This window comes from Oncorhynchus kisutch, linkage group LG2 (assembly GCF_002021735.2).
Source record: "Oncorhynchus kisutch isolate 150728-3 linkage group LG2, Okis_V2, whole genome shotgun sequence".
In the NCBI taxonomy this organism is placed as follows: domain Eukaryota; kingdom Metazoa; phylum Chordata; class Actinopteri; order Salmoniformes; family Salmonidae; genus Oncorhynchus; species Oncorhynchus kisutch.
Genome location: NC_034175.2, coordinates 76,891,149 through 76,915,422, shown reverse-complemented (window position 1 = coordinate 76,915,422; position 24,274 = coordinate 76,891,149). Strand labels below are relative to the sequence as shown.

General features: G+C 41.7%; 1 protein-coding gene across 1 annotated transcript in view; it reads right to left on the bottom strand.

Moving 5' to 3' along the window:
* Positions 1 to 24,274, bottom strand: part of LOC109881393 (receptor-type tyrosine-protein phosphatase-like N) — a 91,159-nt gene that overhangs the window by 8,967 nt on the left and 57,918 nt on the right. The window contains exons 17-19 of the mRNA XM_031802378.1: positions 8,878 to 9,087; positions 2,998 to 3,225; positions 573 to 720 (exon numbers count right to left, since the gene is read on the bottom strand). Of these exons, the coding sequence (XP_031658238.1) occupies positions 573 to 720; positions 2,998 to 3,225; positions 8,878 to 9,087 (586 nt within the window). The remainder of the gene's footprint in view (positions 1 to 572; positions 721 to 2,997; positions 3,226 to 8,877; positions 9,088 to 24,274) is intronic.

Genomic DNA, 24,274 nt, shown 5'->3' with positions numbered 1-24,274 from the left:
GTACAGGAGGATCAGAACAGACAGTGACTGACCAAGCTGTACAGGAGGTACAGAACATAACAGATAGTAACTGACCAAGCTGTACAGGAGGATCAGAACAGAACAGATGGTGACAGACCAAGCTGTACAGGAGGTACAGAACATAACAGATAGTAACTGACCAAGCTGTACAGGAGGATCAGAACAGATAGTAACAGACCAAGCTGTACAGGAGGATCAGAACAGATAGTAACAGACCAAGCTGTACAGGAGGATCAGAACAGATAGTAACTGACCAAGCTGTACAGGAGGATCAGAACAGATAGTAACAGACCAAGCTGTACAGGAGGTACAGAAATAAGATGCCAATCCAACACAGTGTAATTAACGGCCGGTGAACAGCAATAGACTTCTAAAGGCATTTCCCCTGACATTCAGCTCAGATCACGTTTGCTGTAAACGCTACGGATGCCAGCTCAAACAGAAATCCACATTAAGTCAACCACAGTGAACAGGTTATTCGTCTGAGTCCATTTGAATCCCAGCCTAAGACCGGAGGAGGATAAACCCGAGGAGAGGTATGTAAGACTCACAGGGAAGAGAGTCCGAACAGCGGTTCTTCTCCAGGTGGGCTTCACTCTGTGCTACAGTGACAGCACTGGGTTCAGCCTGGTAGGAACAAAGATCCTCCCACTCTTTCAGCAGACGGTCCTTATTCTCCAGATGATCCTCCATATAGGCCTGGGGCAGAGAGGAACACTAACGTTAAGAGGAGAGTTCAGAATCTCCTCCCCATTCTCATGGGATATTCTACTAGTTGTAACAGATATTCCACTAGCTGTAACAGATATTCTACTAGTTGTAACAGATATTCTACTAGTTGTAACAGATATTCTACTAGCTGTAACAGATATTCTACTAGCTGTAACAGATATTCTACTAGCTGTAACAGATATTCTACTAGCTGTAACAGATATTCTACTAGCTGTAACAGATATTCTACTAGCTGTAACAGATATTCTACTAGCTGTAACAGATATTCTACTAGCTGTAACAGATATTCTACTAGCTGTAACAGATATTCTACTAGCTGTAACAGATATTCTACTAGCTGTAACAGATATTCTACTAGTTGTAACAGATATTCTACTAGTTGTAACAGATATTCTACTAGTTGTAACAGATATTCTACTAGCTGTAACAGATATTCTACTAGCTGTAACAGATATTCTACTAGCTGTAACAGATATTCTACTAGCTGTAACAGTGTGTTTTGATGAAAGCTCCAGAACGTCATCATTATTAAACAATGAGGATAAGCTTCCTGGTCACAGATTAAACCTGGTCCTGGTCACAGATTGAACCCGGTCCTGGTCACCGATTAAACCTGGTCCTGGTCACAGATTAAACCCGGTCCTGGTCACAGATTGAACCCGGTCCTTGTCACCGATTAAACCTGGTCCTGGTCACAGATTAAACCCGGTCCTGGTCACAGATTGAACCCGGTCCTGGTCACAGATTGAACCCGGTCCTGGTCACAGATTAAACCTGGTCCTGGTCACAGATTAAACCCGGTCCTGGTCACAGATTGAACCCAGTCCTGGTCACAGATTAAACCTGGTCCTGGTCACAGATTAAACCCGGTCCTGGTCACAGATTGAACCCGGTCCTGGTCACAGATTAAACCTGGTCCTGGTCTAAAAAGCATGCTCAATCTCCTCAAAGGTCGAGGACCAGGCGTAATCTTTGTCCGGGAAACCAGCCCTATATCTTTCACATTACGGTAGTAAGGTGTATCACTGTTTTTTATGTCAATGTCACATGTTGAGTTGATGACTCCATATCCTCTGATACTGACCAGTAGTAAATATAATGACTCCATACCCTCTGATACTGACCAGTAGTAAATATAATGACCCCATAACCTCTGATACTGACCAGTAGTAAATATAATGACCCATACCCTCTGATACTGACCAGTAGTAAATATAATGACCCCATACCCTCTGATACTGACCAGTAGTAAATATAATGACCCCATACTGACCAGTAGTAAATATAATGACCCCATACCCTCTGATACTGACCAGTAGTAAATATAATGACCCATACCCTCTGATACTGACCAGTAGTAAATATAATGACCCCATACCCTCTGATACTGACCAATTGTAAATATAATGACCCCATACCCTCTGATACTGACCAGTAGTAAATATAATGACCCCATACCCTCTGATACTGACCAATAGTAAATATAATGACCCCATACCCTCTGATACTGACCAATAGTAAATATAATGACCCCATACCCTCTGACACTGACCAGTAGTAAAAATAATGACCCCATACCCTCTGATACTGACCAGTAGTAAACATAATGACCCCATACCCTCTGATACTGACCAGTAGTAAACATAATGACCCCATACCCTCTGATACTGACTAGTAGTAAATATAATGACCCCATACCCTCTGATACTGACCAGTAGTAAATATAATGACCCCATACCCTCTGATACTGACCAGTAGTAAACATAATGACCCCATACCTTCTGATACTGACCAGTAGTAAATATAATGACCCCATACCCTCTGATACTGACCAGTAGTAAATATAATGACCCCATACCCTCTGATACTGACCAGTAGTAAATATAATGACCCCATACCCTCTGATACTGACCTGTAGTAAATATAATGACCCCATACCCTCTGATACTGACCAGTAGTAAATATAATGACCCATACCCTCTGATACTGAACAGTAGTAAATATAATGACCCCATACCCTCTCATACTGACCAGTATCATGTGACCAGTAGTAAATATAATGACCCATACCCTCTGATACTGAACAGTAGTAAATATAATGACCCCATACCCTCTGATACTGACCAGTAGTAAACATAATGACCCCATACCTTCTGATACTGACCAGTAGTAAATATAATGACCCCATACCCTCTGATACTGACCAGTAGTAAATATAATGACCCCATACCCTCTCATACTGACCAGTATCATGTGACCAGTAGAGATGTCCATGTTGGACTGGGCGGGCTCCTCGCTCCAGGAGGGCGTACTGCTGTGTGAGGAGGGGCTGTGTTGTGGGCCGTCACTGAACTGGGACGACACACTGCTCACCCTGGAGGTGTCTGTCCCCCTCCGACCCCCCGCTCCCCCGCCCACCGCCTCCTGACGACTGAACGACGGCTTGGCTGCCATGTGCTGCCTGCAGAGCTCCTGAGAAAGTCAACAGAGAGAGAGAGATTCCACTAAACAATATGTTAATCACTTTCATCAGCCCATAAATATGATTATATCGTCACAAAAAAAAGGATCTGCATCAGTCTTGCTGGAGTGTGGAGAACAGAGATGTACAACTTCACTGTCTCTCTGTCAGCAAGAAGCTGAGGTCATGAAAATGAACAAAGACATTTAAAACGAGAAGCTAACTGGGTATCATCATTTTCATCTGCGATAATCATCGTTCGTTGTTAACACCTATATTATTATGACTCCTCCGGTTTACTATCATCCTCATTTGCTGTAAACATCTTCATCATTATGACACCTGTTTACTATCATCTTCGTCATGTGTCATGTGAAGCAGAGGAAGTAGTTTGGTGATTGTTGTCACAATAATGAAGGTGTATTCTATTCCATCATGATCGTCATAATCATCACTATGATTGAGACCACCACAGTCTTTCATGTTAACTAAGGCCTTACCTATAACCTCTAACATCCCCCTTACCGGTGACAGACCGGGAGAACTAGAGGTTTAACTATGCATTTGGAAAGGTACTCTCTTTCCAGGTGGAGCTAACTACACTGCTCAAAAAAATAAAGGGAACACTAAAATAACACATCCTAGATCTGAATGAATGAAATATTCTTATTAAATACTTTTTTCTTTACATAGTTGAATGTGCTGACAACAAAATCACACAACAATTATCAATGGAAATCAAATGTATCAACCCATGGAGGTCTGGATTTGGAGTCGCACTCAACATTATAGTGGAAAACCACACTACAGGCTGATCCAACTTTGATGTAATGTCCTTAAAACAAGTCAAAATGAGGCCCAGTAGTGTGTGTGGCCTCCACGTGCCTGTATGACCTCCCTACAATGCCTGGGCATGCTCCTGATGAGGTGGCGGATGGTCTCCTGAGGGATCTCCTCCCAGACCTGGACTAAAGCATCCGCCAACTCCTGGACAGTCTGTGGTGCAACGTGGCGTTGGCGGATGGAGCGAGACATGATGTCCCAGATGTGCTCAATTGGATTCAGGTCTGGGGAACGGGCGGGCCAGTCCATAGCATCAATGCCTTCCTCTTGCAGGAACTGCTGACACACTCCAGCCACATGAGGTCTAGCATTGTCTTGCATTAGGAGGAATCCAGGGCCAACCGCACCAGCATATGGTCTCACAAGGGGTCTGAGGATCTCATCTCGGTACCTAATGGCAGTCAGGCTACCTCTGGAGAGCACATGGAGGGCTGTGCAGCCCCCAAAAGAAATGCCACCCCACACCATGACTGACCCACTGCCAAACCGGTCATGCTGGAGGATGTTGCAGGCAGCAGAACGTTCTCCACGGTGTCTCAAGACTGTCACGTCTGTCACATGTGCTCAGTGTGAACCTGCTTTCATCTGTGAAGAGCACAGGGCGCCAGTGGCGAATTTGCCAATCTTGGTGTTCTTTGGCAAATTTATTTATTTATTTTTATTTTATTTTACCTTTATTTAACCAGGTAGGCAAGTTGAGAACAAGTTCTCATTTACAATTGCGACCTGGCCAAGATAAAGCAAAGCAGTTCGACAGATAAAACGACACAGAGTTACACATGGAGGAAAAACAAACATACAGTCAATAATGCAGTATAAACAAGTCTATATACAATGTGAGCAAATGAGGTGAGAAGGGAGGTAAAGGCAAAAAAGGCCAAGATGGCAAAGTAAATACAATATAGCAAGTAAAATACTGGAATGGTAGTTTTGCAATGGAAGAATGTGCAAAGTAGAAATAAAAAAAATAAAAAAATAATGGGGTGCAAAGGAGCAAAATAAATAAATAAATTAAAATTAAATACAGTTGGGAAAGAGGTAGTTGTTTGGGCTAAATTATAGGTGGGCTATGTACAGGTGCAGTAATCTGTGAGCTGCTCTGACAGTTGGTGCTTAAAGCTAGTGAGGGAGATAAGTGTTTTCAGTTTCAGAGATTTTTGTAGTTCGTTCCAGTCATTGGCAGCAGAGAACTGGAAGGAGAGGCGGCCAAAGAAAGAATTGGTTTTGGGGGTGACTAGAGAGATATACCTGCTGGAGCGTGTGCTACAGGTGGGAGATGCTATGGTGACCAGCGAGCTGAGATAAGGGGGGACTTTACCTAGCAGTGTCTTGTAGATGACATGGAGCCAGTGGGTTTGGCGACGAGTATGAAGCGAGGGCCAGCCAACGAGAGCGTACAGGTCGCAATGGTGGGTAGTATATGGGGCTTTGGTGATAAAACGGATTGCACTGTGATAGACTGCATCCAATTTGTTGAGTAGGGTATTGGAGGCTATTTTGTAAATGACATCGCCAAAGTCGAGGATTGGTAGGATGGTCAGTTTTACAAGGGTATGTTTGGCAGCATGAGTGAAGGATGCTTTGTTGCGAAATAGGAAGCCAATTCTAGATTTAACTTTGGATTGGAGATGTTTGATATGGGTCTGGAAGGAGAGTTTACAATCTAACCAGACACCTAAGTATTTGTAGTTGTCCACGTATTCTAAGTCAGAGCCGTCCAGAGTAGTGATGTTGGACAGGCGGGTAGGTGCAGGCAGCGATCGGTTGAAGAGCATGCATTTAGTTTTACTTGCATTCAAGAGCAATTGGAGGCCACGGAAGGAGAGTTGTATGGCATTGAAGCTTGCCTGGAGGGTTGTTAACACAGTGTCCAGAGAAGGGCCGGAAGTATACAGAATGGTGTCGTCTGCGTAGAGGTGGATCAGGGACTCACCAGCAGCAAGAGCGACCTCATTGATGTATACAGAGAAGAGAGTCGGTCCAAGAATTGAACCCTGTGGCACCCCCATAGAGACTGCCAGAGGTCCGGACAGCAGACCCTCCGATTTGACACACTGAACTCTATCAGAGAAGTAGTTGGTGAACCAGGCGAGGCAATCATTTGAGAAACCAAGGCTGTCGAGTCTGCCGATGAGGATATGGTGATTGACAGAGTCGAAAGCCTTGGCCAGATCAATGAATACGGCTGCACAGTAATGTTTCTTATCGATGGCGGTTAAGATATCGTTTAGGACCTTGAGCGTGGCTGAGGTGCACCCATGACCAGCTCTGAAACCAGATTGCATAGCAGAGAAGGTATGGTGAGATTCGAAATGGTCGGTAATCTGTTTGTTGACTTGGCTTTCGAAGACCTTAGAAAGGCACGGTAGGATAGATATAGGTCTGTAGCAGTTTGGGTCAAGAGTGTCCCCCCCTTTGAAGAGGGGGATGACCGCAGCTGCTTTCCAATCTTTGGGAATCTCAGACGACACGAAAGAGAGGTTGAACAGGCTAGTAATAGGGGTGGCAACAATTTCGGCAGATAATTTTAGAAAGAAAGGGTCCAGATTGTCTAGCCCGGCTGATTTGTAGGGGTCCAGATTTTGCAGCTCTTTCAGAACATCAGCTGAATGGATTTGGGAGAAGGAGAAATGGGGAAGGCTTGGGCGAGTTGCTGTTGGGGGTGCAGTGCTGTTGTCCGGGGTAGGAGTAGCCAGGTGGAAAGCATGGCCAGCCGTAGAAAAATGCTTATTGAAATTCTCAATTATGGTGGATTTATCAGTGGTGACAGTGTTTCCTATCTTCAGTGCAGTGGGCAGCTGGGAGGAGGTGTTCTTATTCTCCATGGACTTTACAGTGTCCCAGAACTTTTTTGAGTTAGTGTTGCAGGAAGCAAATTTCTGCTTGAAAAAGCTAGCCTTGGCTTTTCTAACTGCCTGTGTATAATGATTTCTAGCTTCCCTGAACAGCTGCATATCACGGGGGCTGTTCGATGCTAATGCAGAACGCCATAGGATGTTTTTGTGTTGGTTAAGGGCAGTCAGGTCTGGGGAGAACCAAGGGCTATATCTGTTCCTGGTTCTAAATTTCTTGAATGGGGCATGTTTATTTAGGATGGTTAGGAAGGCATTTTAAAAAAATATCCAGGCATCCTCTACTGACGGGATGAGATCAATATCCTTCCAGGATACCCCGGCCAGGTCGATTAGAAAGGCCTGCTCGCAGAAGTGTTTCAGGGAGCGTTTTACAGTGATGAGTGGCGGTCGTTTGACCGCTGACCCATTACGGATGCAGGCAATGAGGCAGTGATCGCTGAGATCTTGGTTGAAGACAGCAGAGGTGTATTTAGAGGGGAAGTTGGTTAGGATGATATCTATGAGGGTGCCCGTGTTTAAGGTTTTGGGGAGGTACCTGGTAGGTTCATTGATAATTTGTGTGAGATTGAGGGCATCAAGTTTAGATTGTAGGATGGCTGGGGTGTTAAGCATGTTCCAGTTTAGGTCGCCTAGCAGCACGAACTCTGAAGATAGATGGGGGGCAATCAGTTCACATATGGTGTCCAGAGCACAGCTGGGGGCAGAGGGTGGTCTATAGCAGGCGGCAACAGTGAGAGACTTGTTTTTAGAGAGGTGGATTTTTAAAAGTAGAAGTTCAAATTGTTTGGGTACAGACCTGGATAGTAGGACAGAACTCTGCAGGCTATCTTTGCAGTAGATGCCAAACGTCCTGCATGGTGTTGGGCTGTAAGCACAACCCCCACCCTCATGGAGTCTGTTTCTGACCGTTTGAGCAGACACATGCAGATTTGTGGCCTGCTGGAGGTCATTTTACAGGGCTCTGGCAGTGCTCCTCCTGCTCCTCCTTGCACAAAGGCGGAGGTAGCGGTCCTGCTGCTGTGTTGTTGCCCTCCTACGGCCTCCTCCACGTCTCCTGATGTACTGACCTGTCTCCTGGTAGCACCTCCATGCTCTGGACACTACGCTGACAGACACAGCAAACCTGCTTGCCACAGCTCGCATTGATGTGCCATCCTGATTGATCTGCACTACCTGAGCCACTTGTGTGGGTTGTAGACTCCGTCTCATGCTACCACTAGAGTGAAAGCACTGCCAGCATTCAAAAGTGACCAAAACATCAGCCAGGAAGCATAGGAACTGAGAAATGGTGTGTGGTCACCCCCTGCAGAACCACTCCTTTATTGGGGGTGTCTTGTTAATTGCCTATAATTTCCACCTGTTTTTCTATTCCATTTGCACAACAGCATGATACATTTATTGTCAACCAGTGTTGCTTCCTAAGTGGACAGTTTGATTTCACAGAAGTGTGATTGACTTGGAGTTACATTGTGTTGTTTAAGTGTTCCCTTTATTTTTTTGAGCAGTGTATAACTATTTGAATACAGACCCCCTAAAAATGAAGACTTTTTAAAACTATTTGAATACAGATCTAAGAAAGTAACTACTTTTCTGAAACTATTGGATTGGCTGCCTTCAACTAACGGCAGGGCTGTAAAGAGAATGAATAGAGCACACAGCATCCCATAATACTCTCCTGAATGTCCGTTGCCTCAGGTGTACATAAGTCTAACCAATTAACCAATTATCTATATATATTTTCAATATGAAATCCACAAACACAATTTAAAAAAAAGGAATTTAGATTAAAAGTTTGGTGAAAATAATGACAGAATTCCTTTAGGTTGATGACTTTTTGCAAATCCAATGTTTTCCAACATCTTCAAATGTTTTGGTTGAAATGACGTGCACCAACGTTTTAGAAGTAATTCTCTATATAAAGAATAGGGTGTCATTTGGGACAAAGTACCTCCTGACCTCTCCTACCTGGTAGTCAACGTGTGTCTCCGGTCCTCCCTCGGGTCCGAGGCCCAGTTTCCCTGAGGCCAGCTGCTTGGTGTGGTGTCGGAGACAGGCGATGGTCAATGCTACCACCACCACGCCGCCCACACACGCCATGGACACCAGTGTCAGTACCAGCCCACTGGAGCCCCGCCTCACCCACGTGGCATGGGGCAGCCCATGACCCTCACTCCTCTGTAGGGGGCGGGGAGAGAGAGAGATAGAGAGAGAGAGAGAGAGAGAGAGAGAGAGAGAGAGAGAGAGAGAGAGAGAGAGAGAGAGAGAGAGAGAGAGAGAGGAAGGAAGGAAGGAAGGAAAGGGTTCAAGGGAAATAGGAAAGAGAAAGATTCATGTCAACAAAGACACCTGTTTGTTTACATGTACTCTACCGTTCAAAAGTTTGGGGTGACTTAGAAATGTCATTGTTAATAGAATAACACAGCTGAAAACTGCTGTGCCGATTATCAATTAGGATCTCTGGCTAAAAATACTTGAATCAGTCATAGAGCCCATCGCCCTTCATTGTTGTGAGGTCTGGGGTCCGACACCAACCAAGAATTCACAAAATGGGACAAACACCAAATTGAGACTCTGTATGCAGAATTATCCTCTGTGTACAACGGAAATATTTGAATATGTACAGACTCAGTGAGTATAGCCTTGCTATTGAGAAAGGCCACCGTAGGCAGACCTGGCTCTCAAGAGAAGACAGGCTACGTGCTCACTGGAAACTGAGCTGCACTTCCTAACCTCCTGCCAAATATATATATATATTTAACCAGGTAAGTGAGTTATGAACAAATTCTTACTTCCAATGACAGCCTAGAAACAGTGGGATTACTGCCTCGTTCAGGGACAGAACAACAGATTTTTTACCTCGTCAGCTCAGGGATTTGATCTTGCAACCTTCCGGCTACTGGCCCAAAACTCTAACCACTAGGCTACCTGCTACCCACGGCTGAAGCAGCAGCTACTCTTCCTGGGGTCCACACAGAACATGAAACATAATACAGAACATTAATAGACATGAAAAGTTCATGGACAGAACTAAAAAGGCACGTAGCCTACATGTCGATACAGAAAAACACACTGTGAGAGACGTTGTGGTGTTGCTTGATCTGTTTTTTGAAACCAGGTTTGCTGTTTATTTGAGCAATATTAGATGGAATGGAGTTCCATACAATAATGGCTCTATATAATACTGTACATTTCCATGAATTTGTTCTAGGTTTGGGGACTGTGAAAAGACCCCTGGTGGCATGTCTGGTGGGGTGTGTAAGTCAGAGTTGTGTGTAACTTGACTATCCAAACAATTTGGGATTTTCATTTTTGTTTATTATCTACTTCACTTGCTTTGGCAATGTAAACATATATTTCCCATGCCAATAAAGCCCCTTATATTGAAATTGAATTGAGAGAGAGAGAAAGAGAGATAGAGAGCGAGAGCACAGCATGATACCACCCCCTGTCTGTTGAAGCTGGTGTCTGGCAGCCTCGGTGGTGGAGGACTGGGCCAGGCTTCTTCCATGGCAACAGAGAAATGCTTGGTGTAATGTGTGGTTGTTAGGGATCACTCTCTAGTGATCCAACCTACACCTCACTAACTAACACCCTGGACATTCAACCCAATCTCTCTCTCTCTCCCTCTCCCTCTCCCTCTCCCTCTCCCTCTCCCTCTCCCTCTCCCTCTCCCTCTCCCTCTCCCTCTCCCTCCCTCTCCCTCCCTCCCTCCCTCCCTCCCTCTCCCTCCCTCTCCCTCCCTCTCCTTAAAATGTCCCGTGGAGGGGGAGCATGGACGGAGGGGACAGGGCTTCGGACTGGGGCTCCTCACCTGCTACTCCAGAGGGGCCCTCGAAGGGAGTGTGTGTCGCAAATGGCACCCTATTCCCTATATAGTGCACTACTTTAGACCAGGGCCCTATTCCATATATAGTGTACTACTTTACACCAGAGCCCTCTTCCCTATATAGTGCACTACTTTAGACCAGAGCCCTATTCCCTATATAGTGCACTACTATAGACCAGAGCCCTATGGGAATAGGTTGCCATTTGGGACTCAGCGGGAGAGGGACAGGTCTTTATACTGGGGCAGAGGAGGAGCTGGCAGAGGAGGAGCTGGCAGGTAGAATTAGGGGTTAAGAGTTATAGAGATGGGGTAAGGTCCTTGGGGGTAGTGGTTAAGAGTTGTAGAGAGGGGGTAAGGTCCTTGGGGGTAGGGGTTAAGAGTTGTAGAGATGGGGTAAGGTCCTGGGAGGTAGGGGTTAAGAGTTGTAGAGATGGGGTAAGGTCCTGGGGGGTAGGGGTTAAGAGTTGTAGAGATGGGGTAAGGTCCTGGGGGTTAGGAGTTGTAGAGATGGGGTAAGGTCCTGGAGGGTAGGGGTTAAGAGTTGTCGAGATGGGGTAAGGTCCTGGGGGGTAGGGGTTAAGAGTTGTAGAGATGGGGTAAGGTCCTGGGGGGTAGGGGTTAAGAGTTGTAGAGATGGGGTAAGGTCCTGGAGGGTAGGGGTTAAGAGTTGTCGAGATGGGGTAAGGTCCTGGGGGGTAGGGGGTTAAGAGTTGTAGAGATGGGGTAAGGTCCTGGGGGTTAGGAGTTGTAGAGATGGGGTAAGGTCCTGGAGGGTAGGGGTTAAGAGTTGTAGAGATGGGGTAAGGTCCTGGGGGGTAGGGGTTAAGAGTTGTAGAGATGGGGTAAGGTCCTGGGGGGTAGGGGTTGTAGAGAGGGGGTAAGGTCCTGGGGGGTAGGGGTTGTAGAGAGGGGGTAAGGTCCTGGGGGGTAGGGGTTGTAGAGAGGGGGTAAGGTCCTGGGGGGTAGGGGTTGTAGAGAGGGGGTAAGGTCCTGGGGGGTAGGGGTTGTAGAGAGGGGGTAAGGTCCTGGGGGGTAGGGGTTGTAGAGAGGGGGTAAGGTCCTGTGGGGTAGGGGTTGTAGAGAGGGGGTAAGGTCCTGGTGGGTAGGGGTTAAGAGTTGTAGAGAGGGTCCTGGGAGGGGCAGTGTACATAACGAATACATTACTGATGTCTGACCCCACTAAACACTAGTCAGCAACATAGCGGTATAACACTAGGAACAAAACACCAGATAACAAAATCAGCCATCCCTTCTAGAGAGGGTTAAAGAACCCCCCTCTATCACCTCTTCAACCTCTGACCCTTGACCTCTAACCCTTACTCAGCCACTCAGTCAGCCACAGATAATCCCTGACTACATCACTGTAGCCGGCGTAAGCAGAACCACTGACATTAACATGATCACAATAATGATCACAATAGTGATCACAATAATGATCACAATAATGGTCACAATAATGGTCACAATAATGCTGAAAATGGCAATAAAAAAAATAGATTCATAAAATCAACACATTCTTTAGAAAGTAAAAGTGACTCATTGTTGAGCATGATTAGCCGTTATCTGCAGGGCCAGTAACGGGAGGCAGACACGTTACATCATCACGTCTTTCATCACAGTGCCAAACCGACCCTGTAACCACAGCAACCCCCCCCCCCACCCCACCCCACCAGCTGGCACCTCTAGCTGAGGTGAGAGCAGAGAGAGAAAAGAGCACACTACATACTGTTTAACCTTCTAAAGCAAAACTACTCAAAAGGAGCGAACGGTAGAGACACAGCTGCCCCCTAAACATGATCTTCTCTTGCCCGTAGACATGTTTTGGTGTTGTTGTCTTTCATTGTGTTCAGCCTAGCTGATAAAATGAAGAAAATAGCTCTGAAATAATGCATCAAACATTATTCATGTCATTAGATGTATTGGTAGTATTATATGACAGTGTTGTATTGGTAGTATTATATGACAGTGTTGTATTGGTAGTATTATATGACAGTGTTGTATTGGTAGTATTATATGACAGTATTGTATTGGTAGTATTATATGACAGTATTGTATTGGTAGTATTATATGACAGTGTTGTATTGGTAGTATTATATGACAGTGTTGTATTGGTAGTATTATATGACAGTGTTGTATTGGTAGTATTATATGACAGTGTTGTATTGGTAGTATTATATGACAGTGTTGTATTGGTAGTATTATATGACAGTGTTGTATTGGTAGTATTATATGACAGTGTTGTATTGGTAGTATTATATGACAGTATTGTATTGGTAGTATTATATGACAGTGTTGTATTGGTAGTATTATATGACAGTATTGTATTGGTAGTATTATATGACAGTATTGTATTGGTAGTATTATATGACAGTGTTGTATTGGGAGTATTATATGACAGTGTTGTATTGGTAGTATTATATGACAGTGTTGTATTGGTAGTATTATATGACAGTGTTGTATTGGTAGTATTATATGACAGTGTTGTATTGGTAGTATTATATGACAGTGTTGTATTGGTAGTATTATATGACAGTGTTGTATTGGTAGTATTATATGACAGTATTGTATTGGTAGTATTATATGACAGTATTGTATTGGTAGTATTATATGACAGTATTGTATTGGTAGTATTATATGACAGTGTTGTATTGGTAGTATTATATGACAGTATTGTATTGGTAGTATTATATGACAGTGTTGTATTGGTAGTATTATATGACAGTGATGTATTGGTAGTATTATATGACAGTGATGTATTGGTAGTATTATATGACAGTGATGTATTGGTAGTATTATATGACAGTATTGTATTGGTAGTATTATATGACAGTGTTGTATTGGTAGTATTATATGACAGTGTTGTATTGGTAGTATTATATGACAGTGATGTATTGGTAGTATTATATGACAGTGTTGTATTGGTAGTATTATATGACAGTGATGTATTGGTAGTATTATATGACAGTGATGTATTGGTAGTATTATATGACAGTGTTGTATTGGTAGTATTATATGACAGTATTGTATTGGTAGTATTATATGACAGTGTTGTATTGGTAGTATTATATGACAGTGTTGTATTGGTAGTATTATATGACAGTGATGTATTGGTAGTATTATATGACAGTGTTGTATTGGTAGTATTATATGACAGTGTTGTATTGGTAGTATTATATGACAGTGTTGTATTGGTAGTATTATATGACAGTATTGTATTGGTAGTATTATATGACAGTATTGTATTGGTAGTATTATATGACAGTGTTGTATTGGTAGTATTATATGACAGTGTTGTATTGGTAGTATTATATGACAGTGTTGTATTGGTAGTATTATATGACAGTGTTGTATTGGTAGTATTATATGACAGTGTTGTATTGGTAGTATTATATGACAGTGTTGTATTGGTAGTATTATATGACAGTATTGTATTGGTAGTATTATATGACAGTGTTGTATTGGTAGTATTATATGACAGTGTTGTATTGGTAGTATTATATGACAGTGATGTATTGGTAGTATTATATGACAGTGTTGTATTGGTAGTATTATATGACAGTGTTGTATTGGTAGTATTATATGACAGTGTTGTATTGGTAGTATTATATGACAGTATTTGTATTGGTAGTATTATATGACAGTATTGTATTGGTAGTATTATATGACAGTGTTGTATTGGTAGTATTATATGACAGTGTTGTATTGGTAGTATTATATGACAGTATGTATTGGTAGTATTATATGACAGTGTTGTATTGGTATATTATATGACAGTATTGTATTGGTAGTATTATATGACAGTGTTGTATTGGTAGTATTTATGACAGTGTTGTATTGGTAGTATTATATGACAGTGTTGTATTGGTAGTATTATATGACAGTGTTGTATTGGTAGTATTATATGACAGTGTTGTATTGGTAGTATTATATGACAGTGTTGTATTGGTAGTATTATATACAGTGTTGTATTGGTAGTATTATATGACAGTGTTGTATTGGTAGTATTATATGACAGTATTGTATTGGTAGTATTATATGACAGTGTTGTATTGGTAGTATTATATGACAGTGTTGTATTGGTAGTATTATATGACAGTGTTGTATTGGTAGTATTATATGACAGTATTGTATTGGTAGTATTATATGACAGTGTTGTATTGGTAGTATTATATGACAGTGTTGTATTGGTAGTATTATATGACAGTATTGTATTGGTAGTATTATATGACAGTGTTGTATTGGTAGTATTATATGACAGTGTTGTATTGGTAGTATTATATGACAGTGTTGTATTGGTAGTATTATATGACAGTATTGTATTGGTAGTATTATATGACAGTGTTGTATTGGTAGTATTATATGACAGTGTTGTATTGGTAGTATTATATGACAGTATTGTATTGGTAGTATTATATGACAGTGTTGTATTGGTAGTATTATATGACAGTGTTGTATTGGTAGTATTATATGACAGTATTGTATTGGTAGTATTATATGACAGTGTTGTATTGGTAGTATTATATGACAGTGTTGTATTGGTAGTATTATATGACAGTGTTGTATTGGTAGTATTATATGACAGTGTTGTATTGGTAGTATTATATGACAGTGTTGTATTGGTAGTATTATATGACAGTGTTGTATTGGTAGTATTATATGACAGTGTTGTATTGGTAGTATTATATGACAGTGTTGTATTGGTAGTATTATATGACAGTGTTGTATTGGTAGTATTATATGACAGTATTGTATTGGTAGTATTATATGACAGTATTGTATTGGTAGTATTATATGATAGTGTTGTATTGGTAGTATTATATGACAGTGTTGTATTGGTAGTATTATATGACAGTGTTGTATTGGTAGTATTATATGACAGTGTTGTATTGGTAGTATTATATGACAGTGATGTATTGGTAGTATTATATGACAGTGTTGTATTGGTAGTATTATATGACAGTGTTGTATTGGTAGTATTATATGACAGTGTTGTATTGGTAGTATTATATGACAGTATTGTATTGGTAGTATTATATGACAGTGTTGTATTGGTAGTATTATATGACAGTGTTGTATTGGTAGTATTATATGACAGTATTGTATTGGTAGTATTATATGACAGTGTTGTATTGGTAGTATTATATGACAGTATTGTATTGGTAGTATTATATGACAGTGTTGTATTGGTAGTATTATATGACAGTGATGTATTGGTAGTATTATATGACAGTATTGTATTGGTAGTATTATATGACAGTATTGTATTGGTAGTATTATATGACAGTGATGTATTGGTAGTATTATATGACAGTATTGTATTGGTAGTATTATATGACAGTATTGTATTGGTAGTATTATATGACAGTATTGTATTGGTAGTATTATCCGACAGTGTTGTATTGGTAGTATTATATGACAGTATTGTATTGGTAGTATTATATGACAGTATTGTATTGGTAGTATTATATGACAGTATTGTATTGGTAGTATTATATGACAGTGTTGTATTGGTAGTATTATATGACAGTATTGTATTGGTAGTATTATATGACAGTGTTGTATTGGTAGTATTATATGACAGTATTGTATTGGTAGTATATATGACAGTGTTGTATTGGTAGTATTATATGACAGTGTTGTATTGGTAGTATTATATGACAGTATTGTATTGGTAGTATTATATGACAGTGTTGTATTGGTAGTATTATATGACAGTATTGTATTGGTAGTATTATATGACAGTGTTGTATTGGTAGTATTATATGACAGTATTGTATTGGTAGTATTATATGACAGTATTGTATTGGTAGTATTATATGACAGTGTTGTATTGGTAGTATTATATGACAGTATTGTATTGGTAGTATTATATGACAGTGTTGTATTGGTATATTATATGACAGTGTTGTATTGGTAGTATTATATGACAGTGTTGTATTGGTAGTATTATATGACAGTGTTGTATTGGTAGTATTATATGACAGTGTTGTATTGGTAGTATTATATGACAGTGTTGTATTGGTAGTATTATATGACAGTGTTGTATTGGTAGTATTATATGACAGTGTTGTATTGGTAGTATTATATGACAGTGTTGTATTGGTAGTATTATATGACAGTGTTGTATTGGTAGTATTATATGACAGTGTTGTATTGGTAGTATTATATGACAGTGTTGTATTGGTAGTATTATATGACAGTGTTGTATTGGTAGTATTATATGACAGTGTTGTATTGGTAGTATTTTAAGGCAGTGTGTTTTTGGTGGTATTATGTTTTAGTGGTGTGAACAAATTGCCATTAGTTTATCTTCATTGCATTGAAGGACATCTAATATTATATAAACATGACTAATTCACCAGGAGGCCTATTATATAAACATGACTAATTCACCAGGAGGCCTATTATATAAACATGACTAATTCACCAGGAGGCCTATTATATAAACATGACTAATTCACCAGCAGGGCTATTATATAAACATGACTAATTCACCAGCAGGGCTATTATATAAACATGACTAATTCACCAGCAGCCTATTATATAAACATCACTAATTCACCAGCAGGCCTATTATATAAACATGACTAATTCACCAGGAGGCCTATTATATAAACATGACTAATTCACCAGGAGGCCTATTATATAAACATGACTAATTCACCAGGAGGCCTATTATATAAACATGACTAATTCACCAGCAGGGCTATTATATAAACATGACTAATTCACCAGCAGGGCTATTATATAAACATGACTAATTCACCAGCAGGCCTATTATATAAACATGACTAATTCACCAGGAGGCCTATTATATAAACATGACTAATTCACCAGGAGGCCTATTATATAAACATGACTAATTCACCAGCAGGGCTATTATATAAACATGACTAATTCACCAGCAGGGCTATTATATAAACATGACTAATTCACCAGCAGGCCTATTATATAAACATGACTAATTCACCAGGAGGCCTATTATATAAACATGACTAATTCACCAGCAGGGCTATTATATAAACATGACTAATTCACCAGCAGGCCTATTATATAAACATGACTAATTCACCAGCAGGGCTATTATATAAACATGACTAATTCACCAGGAGGCCTATTATATAAACATGACTAATTCACCAGGAGGCCTATTATATAAACATCACTAATTCACCAGCAGGCCTATTATATAAATCTTTCCAGGTTATTCTGTAACCAAAAATCAATTAATTCAAGTTGTTCCTTTTGATCAACTGAATGCATTCATACAACAAGCACTTAGTTATGCATTTTAATTGGAAATTACCTGTAGCAGGCCTAGGTTTAAATTATGCAGGTGTATTAATGAATAGGCTTTAAATGTTGGCTAATTATTTATTAGTATTATCATCGTTATAATACATTTCATTTCAGGTCATGTTATTAGTAGTTTGCCTGTTTGTGTTCATAGAAAATGTCCTCTCTTTTTTTGACAGTCTACATTGCTTTTATTCATTTATTTAGTTGGAAAAGAATATGCCATCGTATCCTTACGATATGAGCAATGAGTCCCAAAACGTTTGTTTCTACAAAAAAAATGGATCTTTAAGTAGTCCTGAAAGAAGCTGCCCTTGTACCTTCTGATATAAAGCCTAGTTCTGAGTGGGTCGTCTACTCAATATAATATTTAGCACAAATCAATTAAATTTCACATTTCAGTAAGTTGTTAACCATGAAGCTTGAATCATACGGCCCACTTCATTTCACAAAAAAATAAATATTTAGAGACTAAAAATAACACTCACCACAATCCATCCTACATTTCAGCACCGGGGTGGTTTCCACCCGGATCAACCTCTGCATCTCTCCTGAATCAGATACTGCTAATGTGGACCGTAGAACATTAGAGGAGCTTTCTTTCTTCCACTCATGATGCACGACCCAATATCACATTTAAGTTCCGACAAGCCCCTGATATCACGAATAATACCTGGAAAAAGTCATTTGAAAAGGATTGGAAACTTGTAGCAAGTAGCCTAGTCCTACACTCAGGCAAAGAGGAAGGGAAAGGAAATAAATAAACATGTGCTTCTCCCTCTCTCCCTCTCTCTCTCTCTGCTCTCCCGGGCTGCAATGCGAGGCCTCTAGTTCTCCTTCAAACTCCATTCAACCGACGCCGCCACTTGCCAATTCAAAAAGGCACAGCTCCACATGTTGCTTTTTGGGATGGGGAGAGTAACGGAGGTGGGGGCGGGTCGGGTTTGATGTCTTGGACAGGATTGGCAGTCTGTGGGAGCGAACAGAACAGCAGCAGGGGCAGACTGGGACAAGAATTTGGCCCTGGCATTTTATCCACACCAGCCCACATCACTGAGCACATCGTCAACTCTTAAAGGGGAACACTATCATCTCTTAAAGGGAAATGGAAACACTATCATCTCTTAAAGGGGAATGGAAACACCGTCAACTCTTAAAGGGGAACACTATCATCTCTTAAAGGGAAATGGAAACACTATCATTTCTTAAAGGGGAATGGAAACACTATCATCTCTTAAAGGGGAATGGAAACACCATCAACTCTTAAAGGGGAATGGAAACACCATCAACTCTTAAAGCGGAATGGAAACGCTATCATCTCTTAAAGGGAAACACTGTCAACTCTTAAAGGGGAATGGAAACACTATCATCTCTTAAAGGGGAATGGAAACACTATAATCTCTTAAAGGGAAACACTATCAACTCTTAAAGGGGAATGGAAACACTATCAACTCTTAAAGGGGAATGGAAACACTATCAACTCTTAAAGGGGAATGGAAACACTATCATCTCTTAAAGGGGAACACTATCATCTCTTAAAGGGGAACACTATCATCTCTTAAAGGGGAATGGAAACACTTTAGGAAGTAAATCTAAACAAAGAGATGTATTCAATCCACTAATACTAAACATGTGTATTTAACACAAAAACATCTCTATATTTAGTATTTTTTATCGTCAACTATGTTAATTTGAGCTATGGTCAGCTCCATCTCAAATTGCCATAGTAACGACTGACGCCAGTGTGTCACTGGCAGGAATCAACAAATTGTCTGTGTTATTGAAGACAGTGAAGTTAGGGGCGGACAACGAAGATGGCAACAACAAGTAGTAATTCAAACATGAACTGTATAGCACCAGGCTAGATGAATTAGGACTACCTGGCATGATGACTCCTTACTGTCCCCAGTCCACCTGGTCGTGCTGCTGCTCCAGTTTCAACTGTTCTGCCTGCGGCTATGGAACCCTGACCTGTTCACCGGATGTGCTACCTGTCCCAGACCTGCTGTTTTCAACTCTCTAGAGACAGCAGGAGTAGTAGAGATACTCTGAATGATCGGCTATGAAAAGCCAACTGACATTTACTCCTGATGTGCTGACCTGTTTCACCCTCGACAACTACTGTGATTATTATTAGTTGACCCTGCTGGTCATTTATGAACATTTGAACATCTTGGCCATGTTCTGTTATAATCTCCACCCGGCACAGCCAGAAGAGGACTGGCCACCCCTCATAGCCTGGTTCCTCTCTAGGTTTCTTCCTAGGTTTTGGCCTTTCTAGGGAGTTTTTCCTAGCCACCGTGCTTCAACACCTGCATTGCTTGCTGTTTGGGGTTTTAGGCTGGGTTTCTGTACAGCACTTTGAGACATCAGCTGATGTAAGAAGGGCTTTATAAATACATTTTATTTGAACTACACCACAGATGGAGCTGACGGAGAGAGAGATCAGTGATGACCAGAACTCGCTGTATGAACCTCAGCGCTCAGAATCACCATCACAGTGTGAGCCAAGATATACTATCGATCACTTTGGGGGAGAGGGATGGTGTTCACGAAAAATGGAATAGGAGCAGGTCATTCAACAGTGAATTCAAAAGATCCACCCCGTCCATAAAGGGAATCGGAATCGGAGTGTTTTTTCACAGATTTATTTTTGACTCATTTCAACAAATGTGCTACCTTGTCCAAGGTCCTGCTGTTTCGACTCTCTCTCTCAACATACGAATGTTTCGACTCTCTCTCTCTCTCTCAACATATGAATGTTACGACTCTCTCTCTCAACATATGAACGCTCAGCTATGAAAAGCCAACTGACATTTGCTTCTGAGGTGTTGAACTGTTGCACATTCTATAATCACTGTGGTTATTATTTCTGATGTAAAAAGAGCTTTTTGTAAAATATATTTGATTGATTGATTGTTTGCTGTGCTGGATGTTGTCTATTCACTAACTGTCTGAGTGATGGGACATTGATATAGTATCTGTAACATATTTTGTTGTGTATTTAATCTGCATTTTAATTTCTTAAAGTGTCAATCAGCAGTAGAAACAGTGTCTCCCTGCTCCTCTTTGGGTAAAAAGCTGAGGGATGGGACTGGAAAAATGTGACCACTCTCAGATTAATAGACAGAGCTATAGATACAAGGGCTGACCATCCATGATATCAACATTGTAATCCTGTTTCTATGGTCTGTTTCCACTACCATGTAACCAGTTTGCTTTGGATAAAGGTGTCTGCTGAATGGCATATATTATTAGAGTCTACTTTGACACTGGCCAACTAACTAGTGTAGTTACCATTCATCTCCACTAGATGGCAGCCAAAGCTCTAGATGGTTCTTGGCGGCCAAAGATCTAGATGGTTCATGGCAGCCAAAGCTCTAGATGGTTCATGGCAGCCAAAGCTCTAGATGGTTCATGGCAGCCAAAGCTCTAGATGGTTCATGGCGGCCAAAGATCTAGATGGTTCATGGCAGCCAAAGCTCTAGATGGTTCTTGGCGGCCAAAGCTCTAGATGGTTCATGGCAGCCAAAGCTCTAGATGGTTCATGGCAGCCAAAGCTCTAGATGGTTCATGGCGGCCAAAGTTCTGGATGGTTCATGGCGGCCAAAGCTCTAGATGGTTCTTGGCGGCCAAAGCTCTAGATGGTTCATGGCGGCCAAAGTTCTGGATGGTTCATGGCAGCCAAAGCTCTAGATGGTTCATGGCGGCCAAAGTTCTGGATGGTTCATGGCGGCCAAAGCTCTAGATGGTTCATGGCGGCCAAAGCTCTAGATGGTTCATGGCGGCCAAAGTTCTGGATGATTCATGGCAGCCAAAGCTCTAGATGGTTCATGGCAGCCAAAGCTCTAGTTACCATTAATTTCCACTAGATGGCAGCCGAAGTCACTAGTCTAGCGACTGGGACACAGAGTTAGTGTGCGTTGAAAGTAGTTTTCATCTTCAAAGCAAGTTAATCTGGTTACGCTTGAACATGTTAAAGTGGACAAGCTAACTAATATTTTTACACCAGGTACAGGCATTAGGTCTATGTCTTAGATTTACTAAATGAACTGGGTTTTTTTCTTCAAACTTTTCTTCACCTTTTATTTTACGACAGGGATCTTAGACAGAATCCGTCCAGATCCTTGATATTCTTCATCAGTAATTATGGACTGTCCTCTTTCAATTCCAACCACAGGTTTTCAAAGGGGTTCAATTCCCGAGACTGAGACAGCCATTGCAAAATGTAGATTTTTGTGGTCAATGAACCATTTCTTTGTGGATTTTGATGTGTGCTTGGGGTTATTGTCTTGCTAGAAGATCCACTTGTTGCCAAGTGTCTGACAGCAAGACACGTTCATTACAGGAATAATGACGGTAGATAATGATCTTTACTGTTTGAACAAATCATGGTTTTAGCCGCACACCCCCAAAATAGGAGGTTTTGAGTGAGGTGATAATGTAGAATGGGCTCTTTCTACCTACATGTACATATTACCTCAATTTCTTCGACTAACCTGTACAGGGCGTACCATAATACCCTGTATATACATTGACTCTGTACCGGTACCCCCCTGTATATAGCCTCCACATTGACTCTGTACCGTAACACCCTGTATATAGCATCCACATTGACTCTGTACTGGTACCCCCCTGTATATGGCCTCCACATTGACTCTGTACTGTAACACCCTGTATATAGCCTCCACATTGACTCTGTACGGTAATACCCTGTATACAGCCTCCACATAGACTCTGTACCATAATACCCTGTATATAGCCTCCACATTGACTCTGTACCGTAATACCCTGTATATAGCCTCCACATTGACTCTGTACCGTAATACCCTGTATATAGCCTCAAAATAGACTCTGTACCGTATTACCCTGTATATAGCCTCCACATTGACTCTGTACCGGTACCCCCCTGTATATAGCCTCCACATTGACTCTGTACCGTAATACCCTGTATATAGCCTCCACATTGACTCTGTACCGTAATACCCTGTATATAGCCTCCACATTGACACTGTACCGTAACACCCTGTATATAGCCTCCACATTGACTCTGTACCGTAAAACCCTGTATATAGACTCCACATAGACTCTGTACCATAATACCCTGTATATAGCCTACACATTGACTCTGTACCGGTACCCTCCTGTATATAGCCTCCACATTGACTCTGTACCGTAACAACCTGTATATAGCCTCCACATTGACTCTGTACCGTAATACCCTGTACAGTGCCTTGCGAAAGTATTCGGCCCCCTTGAACTTTACGACCTTTTGCCACATTTCAGGCTTCAAACATAAAGATATAAAACTGTATTTTTTTTGTGAAGAATCAACAACAAGTGGGACACAATCATGAAGTGGAACGACATTTATTGGATATTTCAAACTTTTTAACAAATCAAAAACTGAAAATTGGGTGTGCAAAATTATTCAGCCCCTTTACTTTCAGTGCAGCAAAATCATGAAGAACAAGGAACACACCAGGCAGGTACGAGATACTGTTGTGAAGAAGTTTAAAGCCGGATTTGGATACAAAAAGATTTCCCAACCTTTAAACATCCCAAGGAGGGAAGAGAGAGGAGAGAGAGGAGTGGGGAAGAGAGAGAGGAGTGGGGAAGAGAGAGGAGAGAGAGGAGTGGGGGAAGAGAGGAGAGAGAGGAGTGGGGAAGAGAGAGGAGAGAGAGGGGGAAGAGAGAGAGGAGAGGGGGGAAGAGAGAGGAGAGAGAGGAGTGAGGGAAGAGAGAGGAGAGAGAGGAGTGGGGAAGAGAGAGGAGAAGAGGAGTGGGGAAGAGAAGGAGAGAGGAGTGGGGAAGAGAGAGGAGAGAGAGGAGTGGGGAAGAGCAGAGGAGAGAGAGAGAGTGAGGAAGAGAGAGAGGAGAGGGGGAAGAGAGAGGAGAGAGAGGAGTGAGGGAAGAGAGAGGAGAGAGAGGAGTGGGGAAGAGAGAGAGGAGAGAGAGAGAGGAAGGGGGAAGAGAGAGGAGAGAGAGGAGTGAGGGAAGAGAGAGGAGAGAGAGGAGTGAGGGAAGAGAGAGGAGAGAGAGGACGGTGGGGAAGAGAGAGGAGAGAGAGTGGGGAAGAGAGAGGAGAGAGGAGTGGGGAAGAGAGAGGGAGAGGAGGAGTGGGAAGAGAGAGGAGAGAGAGGAGTGAGGGAAGAGAGAGGAGAGAGAGGAGTGGGGAAGAGAGAGGAGAGAGAGGAGTGGGGAAGAGAGAGGATAGAGAGGAGTGGGGGAAGAGAGAGG